Source organism: Mastomys coucha, unplaced genomic scaffold (genome assembly GCF_008632895.1).
Source record: "Mastomys coucha isolate ucsf_1 unplaced genomic scaffold, UCSF_Mcou_1 pScaffold22, whole genome shotgun sequence".
Classification (NCBI taxonomy): Eukaryota; Metazoa; Chordata; class Mammalia; order Rodentia; family Muridae; genus Mastomys; species Mastomys coucha.
This window is the reverse complement of record NW_022196905.1, coordinates 115,150,395-115,169,913: the sequence shown is the minus strand read 5'-3', so window position 1 is coordinate 115,169,913 and position 19,519 is coordinate 115,150,395. Positions and strand designations below refer to the sequence as shown.

Sequence of the window (19,519 nt, the reverse complement as noted above, 5' to 3'; positions counted from 1 at the left end):
AAGCAAACCATGTAGAATGGGCTTGGTGAGCAGGGCATCCAAAGGATGAGAATATGACCCTATGTGAAGTCTGGAACACACAGTGGTACAGGGACCTCTGGTGAGATAGCTGTTGCCAGGTGTTTTGAGCAGGCGTTTGCTTTTTGAACTCAGGCTTTCTTCTGTTTCCCACTCTGTGTCTGCCAGGCCTTTGGAGCAGCAGGCCTCAGCAGTGACTACCCCCTGGCTCAGTTCTTTGGCTGGGCTCGAACCCTGCGCTTAGGTGATGACCAGCTGAAGGTGGCTAAGATAGAACTAAAGAGTCACTCCAGGCTGCAGGAGCCAGCAGCGCCCAGAGTGTAGATGCTGCGTTTGGAAAGGCCTGGTACGTGTGGTTCTTACATCCCAACCAGCAAGTCAGACTGGGACAGTTACTGTGACTTGAGCCTCCTGGAGTCTCTTCAAGAAGATGTTTCTGGAGACACTGAGTTAGAGCATGCTTTAGCCATGCAGGCAGGAGATTTGGGTGCATGCCTGGGTAGCTGTTCTTGAGTTCTTCAGAGTTGACCTGTGACCACCCCTTCCTCCAGGCTGTAGAAATCTGGACACCGTGTGCTCTGATCTCTCTAGAGTCAGTGAGGCTCCTTCTTGCAGAGGGCATTGGGCCACTGTAGATGCTCCTGGGAACTGTTATGAAGCCCCTCTGTGACCACTGAAGTGCCCATGTCATAGAATACTGATTCAGATGATCTGTTGGAAAGGGGCTCTGGGGACACAAAGAATTTATGTCACATGAAGGACGTGGGAAATAAAGGTTCCCACAGCCCCGTGACTCAGGTGTCAGTGGCTTTCCTAGTGCTGGCCTTTTATTCTGGGGTCCCATGGGACATGGTTGCCATGTCTCCTAATAATCCCATAGGTCTTCTTCATACCTCACCAGCCGTTCAGAAACCTCACCAAAGGAGCCATGCCATCTGAATAAGACCATCATTAACTGTCAGCATCTGCCACCTTCCCTATTGGTTGTGTTGGGGATGGAGGGTGACCGGCAATATGCCACTGAGATTTCAAGAGTAATGTGCCCTCCCTTCGGGATGGGGGAGTGGTCACCTTGGCAAGGTCTGACTTCTCAGAGAAGCATGGATACCACAATCCCAGAAAAAGATGAAGTCATAGGTGGGAGGGGTCAACCAACCGGAAGTTGCGGCCACAGTCCAGGTCAGGTCAGCTAGCCTGACAGATACCAGCACATGCTGTACTGTAGACTTACCTCAGGGGACCTGCCTTGCTTGGGCCATTCACTGCAGAGTGCACAGTCGCCACAGGCTCCTGAATAGGTTTCTCAGGTGTGCTGGACCCCACAGGTGCCACCACAGCCGAAGGAAGATCCTCAAAGGGCCCAGTCCTCAGTGCTAGCACAGGCCGTGTAAACTGCCAGATTCCAACAACCTGAGCCCCACCTGAGAGAAAAACAAGGGTTTGTAAAAAAGGAAGTGGTTATCACATAGCATGTCATGTGGCCCTAAGAATGTCTCTTGACCTCTGAGGTTGACCTTGCTCCACTGCCATGCTAAGGCATGACCCCATGTCTGCCTCAGACTAGCTGTTTCAAGGCCGCATGTAAGCACGTGGTCTTAACCACTGAGCCATCTTTCTTTCTTTCTTTCTTTTTTTAAAGATTTATTTATTGTTATGTGTAAGTACACTGTAGCTGTCCTCAGACACACCAGAAGAGGTTGTCAGATCTCATTACCGATGGTTGTGAGCCATCATGTGGTTGCTGGGATTTGAACTCAGGACCTTCGGAGAAGAGCAGTCGGTGTTCTTACCCGCTGAGCCATCTCTCCAGCCCCTGAGCCATCTTTCTAACCCCCAATTTGAATATATGTAAAAAAAACCCTGCTTGGGCTGTGGAGGAGGCTAGACAGAGAAAGTTCTTACTGCCCAAGGGTGAGCTCCTGAGACTGTGCTCCAGAACCCACATTGGGAAAGCTGGGTGTGTATGGTATGTCCTTAGGATCGATGGGGGGGCCATCACAGGAGGGTCCTGGTGGCTTTCTGACCAGCCAGCCTTGTCTGCTTAGTCAGTTCTAGGTCCTATCTCCACAATCAACATGGCTACCTCCTAAAGAATTACACCCAAGGTTGCTCTCTGGCCTCCACACACACATGAATACATACACCTGCACACATGTAACACTCGTACCCACACACACACATACACATATCTGCTTGCTGTACTGGCTGGTTTTGTGTGTCAACTTGACACAAACTGGAGTTGTCATAGAGAAAGGAGCTTCCCTTGAGGAAATGCCTCCATGAGATCCAACTGCAAGGCATTTTCTCAATTAGTGATTAGGGAGGTAGAGCCCAGCCCATTGTGGGTGGTACCATCCCTGGGCTGGTAGGCCTGGGTTCTATAAGAGAGCAAGCTGAAGCTGGGCTGTGGTGGTGCACGCCTTTAATGCTAGCACTTGGGAGGCAGAGACAGGCAGATTTCTGAGTTCGAGGCCAACCTGGTTTACAGAGTGAGTTCCAGAACAGTCAGGACTACACAGAGGAAACCCTGTCTTGAAAACCCAAAACAAAAACAAAAAACAAGCTGAGCAAAGCAGGAGAAGCAAGCCAGTAAGGAACATCTCTCCATGGCCTCTGCGTCAGCTCCTGCTTCCTGACCTGCTTGAGTTCCAGTCCTGACTTCCTTTGGTGATGAACAACAAGGAAGTGTAAACTGAATAAATCCTTTCCTCCCCAATTTGCTCTTCTGTCATGATGTTTGTGCAGGAATAGAAACCCTGACTAAACCAGGTAGTGGTGGCACACGCCTTTAATCCCAGCACTGGGGAGGCAGAGGCAGGCAGATTTCTGAGTTCGAGGCTAGTCTGGTCTACAGAGTTCCAGGACAGCCAGGGCTATACAGAGAAACCCTGTCTCAAAAAAACCAAAAACAAAAACAAAAAAACAACAGAAAAAGAAAAAGAAACTGTGACTAAGACACTTGCACACATGTACACACATACACATGTTCACATACACATGCATACACAAAGAGTGCATAATTCCTTTACTCTTCACACTTGTTGGGGGTTTGTTTGAATTGAGAATGTAGTGAATTTGGGACATGGGCATGCAGACATCCAATGTTGATATTTCTCAAGGACATTGGGAATGCCAACGAATGCAAGAAGAAACCGAAGGAACACAGGGATGCCTGCCACCTGCCTCGGTTTCTAGGGTAGGTACACAGTGCTCCCACATCGATGGCTTTCTGAGTACAAACATCGCTGCTGTGCTTTATTTAATGGTGAACATGCTGCCTGAGAAGCGCACCCCTCTGCTGAATTGGAAACACTATTAACAAAGGTGTAACAATAAAGTGATCCTCGATGGGCAAACTGCACTCACTTGCTCTGGGAAGCTGCCTGGCATCCCTGGTTTCCACTTTCAGGAGAATTGATCTGACCAACCTCTCAGAAAAGTATACCATCCATTCAAGCTAAAGTTCCACAATGTCCACGGACTCCAGAGGAGTCTCCCACAGAAAAGATACAAAATGGGGGTGGGGGGAAGGAACCCTGGATCCAGAAGACATAGGGAAGAATCTGACAATCAGGCAGCATCCCTCACTGGCTTCTTCAGATCTGATCATCCTGTGTCAGTTGGGAACTGTCCTGGTACCCAGTGTGGAAGGACATGTGCCTTTGAGGAAGTTGCTCTGGGACCCATTGGGCTTGCTTTCATGATGATCCGGTCTGATGAGTTTTATGGGCTCCAGGCCAACATAGCCAATGTGTCTATGAAGAGGGTCGAGGCAGGGCAATCCTGCACTATTTTCTCTCACCACAGCAGTCTATCCTAGAACAGGGATGGCAACATATCCCCTGTGCTCCACTTTGCACACATCAGGCTGGATTCCCATAGGGCAGTGGCTCTGTCTGACTCTGGGGTCCTATCCTACCCAGCCCTTTTACTGAATTCTGATAAGTAGGATTTACAGTGTCTAGCATGGAAGGCGAGGGGTTTGCCCATTGAGTTATATCTCTCACCCCAGAATGATAGCTTTTTGTTTTGTTCTGTTTGATGTGGTTCCAAAGTTTGACTTTTGAAACAGAATCTCTTTATGTAGCCCGGGCTAGCCTTTAAGCCACAGTCCTGTCTCTTTGAGTACAGGCATTAAATAAATGGTAGGGGTTAAACTTAAAGGAGGGGGTTCTTCACAGTAGTAAAAAAGGGTTGGGGGCAGGGGTTATGTGGCCCTACTGACATCCATGGAAGCCCAGGGTTTTCCCTTCAGCATATAAACCAGTATGGTAGTCACAAGTATAATCTCAGCTCTCCAGAAAAGGGGCAGGAGGACCCTGACTCAGAATACATAAACAAGAAAACAAAGAAGTTAAAAAGACAAGAAATCAATAAAAAATGGTGTCACACCGGTATGTCATAGATGATCAAATAGGCTGAGTTCATAAATCTCTGACTACTCGTCATTTGCTAATAAGCAATGATAACACACACATAAAACACACACACAGGGCTTCTACAACTCAAGTTCAAAAGGACAATCATCAAATGGGAAAATGAGCTAGCACATGAACATTTAAAACCTATCAGAGAAAACACAGGTGCACACAGACAAAGACATTTAATCTCCCCAGAAATGCATACTAGAGCCATAGTGCTGGCTGTCCAAACAGATACTGACAGTAGTGATGATAACAACAGGCAGAAGCGGGGAAGGGTGAGCAGCACTTGGACGGACAGACAGCCTAGGCTAGAGACTTTGTTTGAGACAGGGTTTCTCTGTGTAGCCCTGGCTGTCCTGGAACCCACTCTGTAGACCAGGCTGGCCTCGAACTCAGTAATCCGCCTGCCTCTGCCTCCCAAGTGCTGGGATTAAAGGCATGCGCCACCACCGCCCGGCTTTGGGCTCCTGTATTTCAAAAGACTTCTCTTTGCATTGCCCAGAAGCCCATACCAAGATCCTCACCTTCTCCTTAGCCTACTGCTGTGTTCATTTGGCTGAAAGGCACACGAATGACCGACCAGGCGTCCACGTCTCCTTCTAGCCAATGCCCTCCTGCACCTCAAGTGCCCAGTCCCAGGCTGTTCATAGAATAATAGCATTCATGAATTCTCTTCGCTGCCACATCTGTACACATGGGAGCCATAGGCGCCAGCCACCCTGCTAGGAGCGCACACCACCCTGACTAGGCTTTCTCAGGCAACCCCGGTGTTTTGCAAACTCCGTCTCTGACTTGGCTTTGGGAGCCAGGGTCGAGCCCCTTAGGCCGTTATGGGTGGAGCTCCCCGACCACGCTCCGTGTCTCCGCCTCTTATTGGCGGCCGCAGGGCGCGGCGAGGACTAGTTCTACAACGTCGCAGTCGCGCGATGCTCTCAGCTAGGCTCCTCTTGCCCGGCTCCGCTCCGTTCAGCATGCTGCACGCCGCACTCACCACCGCCCGCTGTGGGCCGCGCCTGAGCCGCTTGCTGTCCGCCGCCGCCACCAGCGCGGTGCCAGCCCCCAACCATCAGCCCGAGGTCTTCTGCAACCAGGTGAGACTCGCAGCCGCCTCCTCAGGCCCCAGGGCGGGACGGAGCGGGCGACGCGGCCTCAGTTTCCCCTCGGCGCCTCGCGATCTTGGCGCGCGTCTTCCCTTGCCCATCTGGCCACACTGGGTGGTCTCCCGGCTCGGGACAGTCCTAGGCCTCTTTATCCCGCATCGATGTAGCCAGCTCTTGCCCGGCGCGGTCCTGGGTTCACCTAGAAGGCCCAGCCGTCCCAGCTCCTCTCTGCTAGACCTACCCGACTCATGCAGACCCAAGCCAGAGTTCAGAAGCAAAAGCTGGGTCAGGACCCCTCTGTGGCCGCTCTTACCCAAACTGGACTTTGGAATGTTGTCTTAGCTTTTTGAGTTTTGGTAAACTCTGGAATCACATGAAAGAAAGTGGTTGTGAAGTACTCTTTGTTTGTGCAACAAGTGGGACTTGGCTGGCCTCTTCCGTAAAAGGGAAAGCAGTCAGGGCTGGTATCTTGATGTGTTATTTTGAAAGAGGTTCTCAGTTTGTAGCCACGGCTGGCCCAGAATTCTCTGTCTTCTTCCTTCAGCCACTCCCACCCCCACTTTCGACCCCACAGCCCGATACACAGCTATGCCTGCCTACCTCCTCAAGCCCTTAGCTTTCCCACTACTTTTTCTTTGCAGGATCTCACTAAGTTGTTCAGGCTGGCCTTGAGCTTGTAGTTCTCCTGCCCCAGTGCTGGGACACAGTAATCCCAAGTCTCTTGATACTATAGGGCCTCTCGCACTTGGCACTTGGTGTGAGCAGCAATCTGCGGTCCTCAAAAGTCCCCTCCCTCAGCCTTTGTGCAGGGCCTCGTCCTAAACAATTCAGTCTTTAATCCTTAGAACTGGGAATTTGATGCTATAACCATCCCCATCATACAGCTCATGAAACTGAGGTCTGGTCCGGGTCCCAAAGCACCAGGTTAAGGTGAAGTCTAGGCTCTCTTCTGGAATTCCAAAAGTAAGCCCATACAGCCAAAACATTGTGTGGTGTTTTGCCACTCAGGGTAGGAAGAGTCGTCCAATCTCATGTCAAACACATCCTCCACGCAGGCTGCTGACCACCCATGTTGTCGCCTTGGCCTCTGGCTTTCTGCAATATGTACTTCCAGGACTTGGCAGCCATTTACACATGTGCAGGACCTGTTTAAAAATGTCCATCTGATTTCTTTGGAGTCAATCTAAGGGAAAACAAAACAATCAAAAAAAGCCATCTTTTGCGTAATACAGGCTGTAAATGCAGTAGCTGCTGGTTTTTAGCTGGCTGCTGATCTGAGGCAATCTGTCGGGCTTGAAGGAGCTGAACCTCAAAAAGAGCCCAAATGACATTAAGGGGAAGCGCCTGATCAATAGCTCTGGTCAATAGTTCCTCTGCTTCACCTGGAGGCAGGGCACAAAGTATCAGGTCCTAACACGTGCTCAGGTTTGATTCAGTTTGGAGTGTTCTTGTATGTGTGTATGTGTGTGTGTGGGGGGGGGGCGGTTAGAGTGAATTCCGTCCCCCATTGCTGCCTTTTTGACATCACAAGAATAGTACATGTTCATTACAGAAATTCGTGGCACTGACCCTATTGCACATCTCATTAAGAGTGCTGTTAATAATGCAAGTGGCCTTGCTTGGTTCTTTGCTTTTATGAGTTTGTGTGGGAGACAGAGTGCTGGCTACCTGCCACTCGGGTCCCTAAACACTGTGTCTCCTGAACACTGCTTATCTTTCTCAGCCAGTACACTCAGCTGCTTTTGAGGCATTTTTTGGAGAGCACAAGCTAGGGAGTGCGTGGAGGGAATGCTAGAAACTGCCAGGCATTATCAGCGTGGCATCATTGCAAACCCTGCTGCCAGGGACACCAGGACTTGGAAGCAGTGGCTCTGGGTACTGTCTGTTCCTGCATATATCTCTATGGCTGTCACTAGGGCCGTTTACCCCAAGGAGCTGCCAGTGTGGTCTTGAGGTTGCTTCCACAGACAAGGGCATCTGCAGGTGCTGAGCATCCCGGTGGGGATGGTTTTCTTCAAGCTTTGTGGGTCCCATCTGAATGTCTCCACTTTCTTGCCTGACCAAAGCAGGATGAGTGAGGTTTGACCCATCTTTCTGGAGCTCTCTTGTCTTTTGCCATGAGAGGGACCACAGGATAGGTAAACTTCTTGGGTGGGTGATACTTCGGTGACTTCAGCTTCCTCAGAATGGAGCCCTGAGTGTGGCTTCTGAGAGAAGCACATTTTACCCATATGTGAATTTCAGATCTCCGGGCCTGAAATCGACCCAATGTCAATGACACTTGTTTTTACATTTAATTATTTTGTCGCTGTCTTGGAGAACAGTTAAGGTGTATAAAAATGCCTCCTGAACCACAGGTGCATGGATGGCTTCGTGCCTCTATCTGGGCCTCGCCTCATGCTCAACATCACCAGTTCTGTGTGCCAGTGTCTGTAATGAATGTGACAACCAGGTAGGGTGCCGTCTGTAGTGTGTACTTCTACGTTCTACCTCCACCTCTGGGAAGTGGACCCCACTCTCAGCTCCCATCTGGCTTCCCTTGAATCCTCAGAAAAAATACACACAATTTTTTCTTTTTCAATTTGTCTTAGAGCACAACTGCTGGACACTACTATCTCCTGCCTGGGTGCCCTTACCAATTTCTCATCTCGGTCTCTCCACCTGTTCTAAACTTCAGTTGCTAAGCTCTCCTGACCACCTGCCTGTAGGAGCTGCCTTTGTGGCTACTCCATTTTGAGATCTCACATGGTTGCCCACTTCTCTCTCCAAAGCATGGGGAACTTCTCCTCCCTCTAGACTCCCTTTAATCCCAACACCTGGGAAGTGGAGACAGGAGGATCAGGAGTTCAAGGTCAGTGTGGGCTACATCCTGAGCTCCAAGCCAGTGGGAACAACACTGCCTCAAAAACAGGAACTAACAATAGCTAGAGATTAGGGGTGGGCTCAGTTGGTAGAGAGAGGTTGCCGACCATGCTTGAACCCCAAGTCTGATTCCCAGCAATGTGAAAACCAGGTGTGAGCTCTTGCAATGCCAGCATTCAGGAGATGGAGCCACAGGGGGGCCAGAAAGATTACTAGCTACATAGTGAGTTGGAAGTTAGCCTGAGTTATAGGAGAGCCTGTCTCAGAGAAAAAAGAAAAAGCAAAAACAAAAAACAATAAAAAAGCATATACAGTTCCACCTCAGATTTAACTGTTTGCCACAACCCCTGTTGATGGGCCTCAGGAGGCTTCCTGAGCAGCCAGGCCCAGTTACCAACACCCCTGATTTCCTGCCCATGGGACAGACACTCAGGAGTTAGAAGGTGGAGACTAAGTCCTAAGTGAAAAGCGCAGCATGGCACCAGACAATCAGCACAGTGGCGAGAAACAAACCCAGGAGAGACATGCACGATCAAGTCTGGACCTCAGTAGCCACATCTGTAAAATGGGTTAATAATCCTACCCAACATTAGCCTTTTGTTATGTTTTTTTGTTTTTTCTCTTTTTTCGAGACAAGTCACTGTAAATCAGGCTGGCCTCAGACTCAGAAATTCACCTGTCTCTGCCTCCCAAGTGCTGGGATTAAAGGCGTGTACTACCACCGCCCAGCCCAGAATTTTTCTTTAGATTTATTTATTTATTGTATATGAGTACACTGTGGTTGTACTGATGGTTGTGAGCCTTCATGTGGTTGCTGGGAATGAAGGTTGTTCACTCCGGTCGACCCTGCTCTCTCCCGTCTAGATTTATTTTTTATTTTATATGTATGAGTGTGTTTGCCTACATGTATGTCTGTGTACACGTGCTTTCCTGGTGCCTGACGGAACAGGGTATCAGATTTCTTGGATGGCTGGAATTACAGACAGCTGTGAGCCACCATGTTGCTGGGAATTGAATTCAGATCCTCTGCAAGAGCAGCCAGTGCTCTTAACTACTGAGCCATGTCTCCAGCACCCAGGATTTTTCTCAATTGCTATACTGTTACACCCTCAGTGTGGAAAGTGTAGCGTGATGGGAATTGGCTGGAAACATTCCTGGGCCCTTGATGGAACTTGCAAGAGTTCCCATAGACAGCACTTGAAGGTGGATGCCTCTGCCTGCCTGGCAGAGGCAGCTGGGTCTCAAAGACTGTGCGCAAGGGGGAATCGATCGGCCTCTGTTCTTTGTAATACAAAGTACATTAGATCAATTACAGCTCACTAACCAAGACCTGCCTCTGAACACTTCACTGTGTAGGGCTTGCACCAGCAGACTGGAGAGAGTACCTTCTAGGGCAGTGGTTCTCAACTTGTGGCTTGAGACCCCTTTAGCAAACCTCTGTCTCCAAGAATATTTACATTGTAGGCAGTAGCAACGGAAATGATTTTTATGGTCAGTACAACATGAAGGACTGTATTAAGAGTCACAGCATGAGGAAGGTTAAGGACCACTGCTCTAGGGTGAGGTGAGCCTGGTGTGTTCCTGAGCGGTTGGGGAAGGGCAGGGAACACCTGTGGGCAGAGGTGACTTTGGCTGTATTTTATTTGCTTCAAGTGCATTTGCTGTAATCAAACAGTTAAAAAAAAAAAAAAAGACGTATGGTGGAGGGGCGCATCTGCAATCTCAGCATGGTGAGGCTCCAAGCTTCTAGACCAGCCTAAGCTGCTGAAGGGGATGGAGAGATGATGGTGAAGGGGGCGGGGCCGGAAAGAAATTGTGGAGAAAGATGATAGGCCTCTGATAGATACCCTGCCTGCAGAGATCGGCAATGTCAAAAGAGTGAGTGCCAGGCTAACCTGGGGTGGAGTGTGACCATAGATTATATGAACTGTCCCCAACACTGGTTGCACTAGTTTATTCCCTTAGAAAGCTAGGGTTGATCCACAGAGCCTGGGGATGTCTTTGGCAACCAGTGATTTTTAAAAAAAGGACCTCAAATAGTGTTCCACACCACCTGGGTGTCAGTGAATATGCTTGAGCTGCTAGGTAGCTGGCAGTTCTATCTCACCATGACCCCTGACCCTGGCCAGGGTCAGCACCTTCCCACCTGGTCCCACACTCTGCTGTCAACTCCAGAGACTTTGCATTGGGTCCCTAGGGAGGGACTCTATCTCTGACTCCTTCGGCACAAAGCCATGACCATTTTCATAAACAGCAAGCATTTGTAAATTTAATATTTACTCCAAGGCTGTGGTTGCAGTCGGGTCTGTGATGGGGTCAAGGTGAGTCTAGCATGGGTCTGGGCCTGTCTCCATAGTTCCTGGACTGATAACCCCTTACTACCATCTGGCCCTGGACTGAGGGCTATTTCATGAACCTTCCCTTCATCTGTCCCCTGTTCTTTAAGCCAGTGAGTTACTGTTGTCGCTGCATCAAAACAGGTTTCAGGAAGGCCTTAGTCCTGGTTTGAAACCAGGCTTTGGCCTCACCTCCACATAGCTTGAGTGCAGATAAGCTACCTCATGATTAAGCCCCTCTGGGTCAGAAAAAAAGTAAATGTTTAAGGAGACATTTGATCAAACCCTTGAAATCAGCTGGGAGGGGTTACTTCTATGGTCCAGTTTGTATTCCCAGTACTGGCACTGTGCTTGGCAAGGAAATACCTTAGAGTAAATATTGAATTTACAAATGCTTGCTGTTTATGAAAATGGCCATGGCTTTGCTCTGAAGGAGCCAGAGATTCTGAAGGGACCAGGTGGGAAATGTGGTGGAATGGGCCAGGGTCAGGGGTCATGGTGAGATAGAATTGTCAGCTGTTAAGTGCAGGGAGAAATTAAAACCTCGATATCTTGGCAAAAGTTCCCAAATAGAGCTAAGCCCCGCCCCCTTCCTGGGAGTGGTGACAGTAAATTTGGCAGTGCACTGGCTTCTGGTGGGGGCGCCCAGCACCAGAACATCTCAGGGGCTCCCCTTAGCCCTGATCGCAGCTCACCCTAGGTGCTTCTGATGTTAAAGAGTGCAGCTATATGTGGCGTTCTCTGCTTATCTGGAACATGACCCCCTTGGGTCACTGGATGGTTACATAACTGCCATTTAAGAAGCAGATGAGCGTTGCTCTGAGCCGCAGGCTTTGTGTTTGATTATAGCTAAGAGGAGGGGCAGAGTAGAGAAATGTGGGAGAGACCGGGCATAGCTGGTTTGTACTGGGCATGGTGGTGCTCAAGAGGCTGCTGCAAGGGGGTTATGGATTTCTCGCTAGCCTAGGCTACCATATAGACGGCCTCAAAAAATAAAAAATAGAAAAAGGAAGAAATAAGAAAAGTGAGAAAGCCAGACAAATTCCCTAAACCAAACTTTTTTTATCACCCGTGTGGGAGTTGAAGCACTCCATGGGTATCCTAGGAGACTTCCATGCATCAGGACTTGAAAGGGATTCTGAGGATGATGCTTTAACGAACTGAGCAGCCTGCAGAACTCTGCCCAGGTTTCCTTGGGGCTGCATGTCTCACTGGAGTCCTGCTGTGGTAGGAAACAGAAAGACAGCTGTTGGAAGTGGTTGGAAGAACCAGTTTAGAGACAGACTGCATCTAATCCAGAAAGACACCACCTGCAGCTCCTCTTCCCAGGGGGAAGATCCGTGGTCCATCTCTCCCAGGCTCTGGGGTCCTCCACCTGCAGCTCCTCTTCCGGGGGGAAGATCCATGGTCCATCTCTCCCAGTCTCTGGGGTCCTCCACCTGCAGCTCCTCTTCCCAGGGGGAAGATCCGTGGTCCATCTCTCCCAGGCTCTGGGGTCCTCCACCTGCAGCTCCTCTTCCCAGGGGGAAGATCCATGGTCCATCTCTCCCAGGCTCTGGGGTCCTCCACCTGCAGCTCCTCTTCCGGGGGGAAGATCCATGGTCCATCTCTCTCAGTCTCTGAGGTCCTCCCTACTGGGAGATAGTGCTCCATTAGGCAGGCAGTGATGGCCCCTCCCCCTCAAGCATGCTGCTGATGGTACCTCCTCCTGGACTGGGACCACCATTAGAGAACACTGCCGAAGACTCTTCCTGCTTAGTGTTCAGCACAACTAAGGGCACCGGGGCTCTTTATCATCATCTGTTATTTAATCCATCACTGGAGGCCATGCTGAGGAGGAAGATTCACTTCCTTTCCTGTTAAAGACAGTTCCAGAAGAGGGTGGGCCAGAAAGTGCAAGTCTCACTTATATTGTGGAATGTGAAAATGAAATTGTCACCTCTTTTAGTTTGAAAGCAAAACAAACTTGATTCCCAACCCCCCTCTCCCGGGTGGCTCAGTGGGTAATGCTGCTTGCAGTCTGCCTGATATCCTGAGTTCTAGCCGTAGAAGGCCCATGGTGGAAGGAGAGAACTGACTTCCAAAATGTGTCCTCTGACCATGACACATACACACACACACACACACACACACACACACACACACACCACTGTAGCACATACACACATACTTAATTGAACAACCAACTTGGAATTCTTTCTAGAAAGTTCCCTTCTTTCACATGTCACAACTTGTAGTGATTTGAATAGGAATGGCCCCCCGTGTGTTTGAAAGCGTGGCTCGTACAGTGCTGGGATTAAATTAATAAGATGCCAACACATCTAGCTGAGTTTTCTTTAAGGTTTACTCTTTGTGTTTGTACTGGGGATTAGGGTATGTGCCTCCCCAAAACTCTTGGGGTCCCCATTTCTTTGCATCCTCTTTAATGGCTCCCTCTGAGCCCCTCCACTGTCTCCACAGCCTGTGTGTGGTCACTGAGCCCCTCCTCCTCAGGACTTAAGCTCCAGGGAGCCAAGGCTTTGCTGTTTGGCCCTGTGTTTGTCATGGTGGCGGCTCTGGCTTGCTGAGCCTAGAGTCTGTGAAACCCTCTTGACATGAGTAGACACTGTTTTGATTTTACTTCAGATTCAGAGTGTCACCTCCTGACCTGTATGTTCTAGAAATTGAAGAGGAAGTGGATTCAGCACCTTATGTAAGTAAGGCAGGCCTTGGTTGGGGGCCAGGAGGGTTAGAAGCCAGTGGAGTTTTGGCTTGGACTTTGCCCTTTTGTGGTCTGGAGGCATTCTGTAGGACTGTGTGAGAGCACCCTGCCCTCCTGGCTCCCCACCAGCCTGTAGCTAAGGGTGAAGGGAGGGGCGTAGCAGGGAGGAAATGGGGACCCTGAACTCAGCTATCTCTTATTTCACCAGCCAAGAAGGAAGGACTGAATATTGACCAGTCTCTCCTCAGCCTGGAAGATGACACAGCATATTCCAGACTTCCTTCCAGCCCAGGGACAAGGCAGGGTGGGGCAGTGCAGGGTATCCACCTAGTCTGATTAGGCTTCCTCTCCCGGTCTGACTTCCTGGTGTTTGCAAACTGCCCTGAGAACTTCTTCAGGGTAAACTCATGAAGTCTGTTGTGAAGGGAGAGCTGGGAAGCTGAGTCACTCTTGGGCTGAGATCCTCAGTTCTAGATGGCTACCCCTTCTAGGATAGTGTTAAAAAAAACAGCCTGTGGTGGGGTCCTAGCCAGGAAATGCACACCTCTTGTCACGGTGAATCCTTATACAGACACCTGAAATTCATCTCCCCAGTTTCCCAGTGGCAGTCTACACCTGCCTCACCTTGAAGTTTGCTCTTTCTAACACATTCAGAATAAAGTGTAGCGGGGTGAGGGTGGGGATGGTGAGTAAGACAGAAAGATGGTGACTGTATTTGTGTTGGGTATTATTATTATTATTATTATTATTACTTTGTGAGACTGGGTTTTACCATGTGCTGTAATGCTGGCCTCAAGACAATCCTCCTGCCTCTGCCTTCTAAGTGCTATACAAGTGACCTCCATGTTTAGCTTAAAGGAGATACTTTGGAGGCAGCACAGCCGGAAGTTAGGGAGGGTACTGGAGGGCCAGGCTAGAGGGCTTGATCTGCTCCTTGTCTACACTCCATGAGATCAAGCGGCATTTCCTTGTCCTCCAGCCTCGCCCTCCAGTACCCTCCCTAACTTCCGGCTGTGCCCCCTTGCCATGGAGGGATCCATGAGCCTGGTGCACTCCACATCCATCCCCAAGTCCTCTCCACATCACCTCCGATCCCCCTTCCCTTTGCTTCACATGAACCACGAAGAGAAGAGGGGTTTCACCATGCCCAGGGTCCCAACCCACTATAGTATAGGTGGCTTGGAAGCCAGCCCAGAGGTGTTAAGGTTTCAAGTCTGGGCCTCACACCCAAGTCCCTCACTGGGAACTCCATAGGTCTAGGATCAAAGTGACAAATTAATTAAAGATGAATATGAATGGATATTGAAAGCACCCAAGCATAGCTGGACAGTCTGGTTTATGTTTACACATGATTTGGGCAGTGAGCAGCCATACAGTGCAGTTCAGTAAGAGCAACTTGTGACTGGTGCAGAAAAGTCAGCTTCCTGGGACTTCCAGTACCCACTGCAGTCAATATAGCCACCTGTTCATGACACCTTAGAAGGGGAATTGTGGGCTCCGCTATGGAGGTAAATAAGGCTGGATTACCTTCAGGGTCAGAAGTCCCTGACCCTGGGGACAAAGCCAGGAACAGAAATGTCCAAGTCTTCAGTCCAAATTCTACCTTTAGCTTATGTCTTTGATCACTGAACTGGGCCACCCTCCCACCCCAGGGACAGACAGGTCCTGACCTGGGAATTATTCAGTGTGTGCTGCAAAGCTGACGATGAGGACTGTGTCTTCCTAGAATAAAGATGGCTGGCTGGATATGGTGATACACGCCTTTAATCCCAGCACTCGGAAGGCAGAGGCAGGTCTGATAGAGGGCTAATGTCCAATATATACAAAGAACAATATATACAAAGGAGTTACATTCAAGAGAATCAAATAACCCTGTTAAAAAATGGGGAATTCTCATCTAAGGAATATCAAATGGCTAAGAAACACCTAAAGAAATGTTCAAGCTGGGCGGTGGTGGCACATGCCTTTAATCCCAGCACTTGGGAGGCAGAGGCAGGCGGATTTCTGAGTTCAAAGCCAGCCTGGTCTACAGAGTGAGTTCCAGGATAGCCAGGGTTATACAGAGAAACCCTGTCTCAAAAAACCAAAACCAAAACAAATAAAAAAAAACAAAAGCAAAAACAAAAAGAAAGAAAGAAAGTTCAACATCCTTAGTCATCAGGGAAATGCAAATCAAAACAACCCTGAGATTCCCTCTCACACCAGTCAGAATGACTAAAATCAAAAACTCAGGTGACAGCAGATGCTGGCAAGAATGTGGAGAAAGAGGAACACTTCTCCATTGCTGGTGGGATTGCAAGCTGTTACAACTACTCTGGAAATCAGTTTGGTAGTTCCTCTGGAAATTGGACATAGTACTACCAGAGGACCGAGCTATACCACTCCTGGGCATATACCCAGGAGATGCTCCAACATGTAATAAGGACACATGCTCCACTATGTTCATGGCAGCCTTATTTATAATAGCCAGAAGCTGGAAACAATCAAGATGTCCCTCAACAGAGGAATGGATTCAGAAAATGTGATACGTTTATACAATGGAGTACTACTCAGCTATTAAAAATGATGAATTCTTAGACAAGTGGATAGAACTAGAAAATATCATCCTGAGTGAGGTAACCCAATCACAAAAAGAACACACATGGTATGCACTTACTGATAAGTATCCATTAGCCCAAGAGCTCCAAATAACGAAGATACAATTTACAGACCACATGAAGTTCAAGAAGACAGAAGACCAAAGTGTGGCTTCGGTCCTTCTTAGAAGGAGAACAAAATACTCACAGGAGCAAATAGGGAGATAAAGAGAGACTGAAGGAAAGGCCATCCAAAGACTATCCCACCTGGGGATTCATCCCATATACAGTTACTAAACCCAGACACTATTGTGGATGCCAAGAAGTGCATGCTGACAGGAACCTGATGGTCTGGAGAAATGGCTCAGCGGCTAAGAGCACTGACTGTTCTTCCAGAGATCCTGAGTTCAATTCCCAGCAACCAAATGGTGGCTTACAACAATCTGTAATGGGGTCTGACGCCCTCATCTAGTGTGTCTGAAGACAGCTATAATTGTTCTTATACATAAAATAAACCTTTAAAAAAAATAAAGTATGATGATAACAGTTAAGAAAGAAAAGAAAAAGAGGGCTGGAGAGATGGTTCAGTGGTTAAGAGCACTGACTGCTCTCCCAAAGGTCCTGAGTTCAAATCCCAGCAACCACATGGTGGCTCACAACCATCTGTAATAAGATCTGATGCCCTCTTCTGGTGTGTCTGAAGGCAGCTACACTGTACTCACATAAATAAAATAAATAAATTTAAAAAAAAAAAAAGAAGAAGAGAATGGAGCCTAATATGGCTGTCTCCTGAGAGGCCCTGCCAGAGCCTTACAAATACAGAGATGGATGCTCGCAGCCAATCATTGGACTGAGCACAGGGTCCCCAATAGAGGAGTTAGAGAAAGGAAAAGCACAGGAAGAACAACATTATCAACCAACCAGTCCCCCCAGAGCTCCCAGGGACTAAGCCATCAACAAAGGAGTACACATGGTTCCAGCTGCATATGTAGCAGAGGATGGCCTTGTCATGTGTCAGTGGGAGGAGAGGTCCTTGGTCCTATGAAGGCTCGATAAATGCCCCAGTGTGGAGGAATCGAGGGTGGGGAGGTGGGTGTAGCTGGTGGGTGGAGGAACATTCTCATAGAAGCAGGGGGAGGGAAGATGGGATAAGGGGTTTACAGGGTTGAGGGGAAACGAGAAAAGGGAATAGCGTTTGAAATGTAAAGAAAGAAAATATCCAGTTTAAAAAAAAGTAAATTAGGCACACCCTAATAAATAAGAAAGAAAACAAACAGTATACCATTTAAATCTTACATTAGAAGATTAGGAAATTTTATTTCATCCCTATTTTACTCAAAAAATTTTAGCTCTATGACAATGATTGTAAAGGAGTACACAACATCCATCCAGCTCTCATGAAAAAGGACTTCAGCTTATAATAAATGAGCACCGTAGCACACACAATTTTGTGGCCATAACTTCAAAAATGCATTGTTGTAAAGTGTCAGAAAGACTCATTGTGGTCTAACTGGTCTCCTGGGTTTTCCTAGCATGGTTAAGAGTATCTGCATGCTTTAGAGATTTCATAGGTTTCAGGAAATGAGCATTCAAAGAATGTGCACAGGGATATAAGATGTGAAAATTTCCAGAAGCAATAAATATAAGAATAATTAATTAATTTATTTATTTATTATTTATTTGGCTTTTCGAGACCAGGTTTCTCTGTATAGCCCTGGCTGTCCTGGAACTCTGTAGACAGTCTCAAAAGAACAACAAAAACAACAACAATGCCGGGCGGTGGTGGCGCACACCTTTAATCCCAGCACTTGGGAGGCAGAGGCAGGCGGATTTCTGAGTTCGAGGCCAGCCTGGTCCACAGAGTGAGTTCTAGGACAGCCAGGGCTATACATAGAAACCCTGTCTCAAAAACCAAAAAAAAACAAAACAAAACAAAACAAAAAAACAAAAAAACAATGATAAAGAAGATAGCTGTTAAATGTTTTCTTGCCTGTCCAAGAGAAAAGGGATGCCCTGTCCCTCTGGGTCTGGGCTGGGTCTGCGCAGACACATTCTTGTTGAAGTTAGGCTCTGGTTCTTCCTCCCAGCCTCAGACTCAAAATGTATTCACAAGTACCTTGGCCATAGAGCTAGGCTCTTCTCTGACTTGATAAAATTAAAATATCCCATCCACTCTGGCCTACATTCTGCCATGTGGTACCTGCGCCCAGACACTGTGAGTCCGTCTCATCACATCTTCCCAGGTCCATCTCATGTGCCTGGCTCTATCCCAGCATCCTTTTCTTCTGGAATGTCCCACCTCTACAATACATGAGATAGTCTCTCTGCACATTCTATTCTGACCTATAGAGTTCAGCAATGGAGATAGCAGCTTCCGGAGCTGGGACTCCCTGGAGAGTTAGCTGCCCCTAGACATCTGACTAATCTGGGTCTACCATACTGTCAGAAGCCAAGTAGCCATGTGATGCTAGATGAATAAGGAAAGAGACGCCTTGCTCATGCTGCCCAGGTGACTCATGGACTGTAGTCACACGAGGAGCCCAACTCATGGGCACAGCTCTTAGGAAATGGTCTCAAGCCACTGTGTTTGGGGGTGTTTGTTACACAGCAGTGGATGACTGACACACCAGGAACATTCTCATTATTCCTCAAAGAGTCATGTGATCAGTAGGTGTTCTGCTTTGGATATTTCTAGACTTGTGCTTCTAACCTGGAATCCGAAGCTCTCTGGCGCTGATCTACGTGTTTATTCTGTTTTTTGTTTTGTTTTTTGTTTTTTGTTTTTTTTTCTTGTTTACCTTATGTGTGCTCAGTAGAGTTGAAAGCAGGACCTGAGATAATTTCACTCTTGTTGCAGATCTTCATTAACAATGAGTGGCATGATGCTGTCAGCAAGAAAACATTCCCCACTGTCAACCCTTCCACGGGGGAGGTCATCTGTCAGGTAGCCGAAGGGAACAAGGTAAGGCCTGGTGACTTGTATGTGTGTAGATTGCCCTTTTGTTTGTTTCTGGGGTAGGCTCTCATTTTGTAGGCCAGGCTGGCCTGGAACTTGGGGCAGTCCTCCCCTCTGTGCCCCGAGTGCATGGGTTAAAGGTATTGCTACCCACAGTGCACAGTTGTTGCTTTATGGTTTTGTATGACTGAAATATGACCACTTCACGCATTTTGCTTTTCTAACTTAAAACCACCGATCAAACATTTGAGAAATGAATCCACAGCAGTCTCCATTCACTGGCATGCAAGAAGGAGGCTGAGCCTTGAAAAACCAAAAAAAAAAAAAAAAAAGGAGGCTGAGCTTTCCTGCTGAGTGGGCTGGGAGGTAAGTCCGAGGAACACCGGACTGCTCTCTCCTCTGTAGACCTGAGATAGAAGGATATGGGATAGAGGTGGATAGGATGGTGTAAAATTTGGGTCTGCTGGGATAAAGAGTTCTGGTGTGATTTTCTTTTCTTTTTCTTTCTTTCTTTTTTTCTTTCTTTCTTTTTTTTTTTTTTTTTTT

General features: G+C 48.1%; 2 protein-coding genes across 2 annotated transcripts in view; both read left to right on the top strand.

Moving 5' to 3' along the window:
* Window positions 1-811, top strand: part of Acad10 (acyl-CoA dehydrogenase family member 10) — a 59,587-nt gene extending 58,776 nt beyond the window's left edge. Inside the window, exon 16 of the mRNA XM_031391138.1 lies at window positions 150-811. Coding sequence (XP_031246998.1) covers window positions 150-342 — 193 coding nt within the window. The 3' untranslated portion in view covers window positions 343-811. The remainder of the gene's footprint in view (window positions 1-149) is intronic.
* Window positions 812-5,323: 4,512 nt separating this feature from the next.
* Window positions 5,324-19,519, top strand: part of Aldh2 (aldehyde dehydrogenase 2 family member) — a 29,812-nt gene continuing 15,616 nt past the window's right edge. The window contains exons 1-2 of the mRNA XM_031337723.1: window positions 5,324-5,533; window positions 18,875-18,979. Of these exons, the coding sequence (XP_031193583.1) occupies window positions 5,369-5,533; window positions 18,875-18,979 (270 nt within the window). The 5' untranslated portion in view covers window positions 5,324-5,368. The remainder of the gene's footprint in view (window positions 5,534-18,874; window positions 18,980-19,519) is intronic.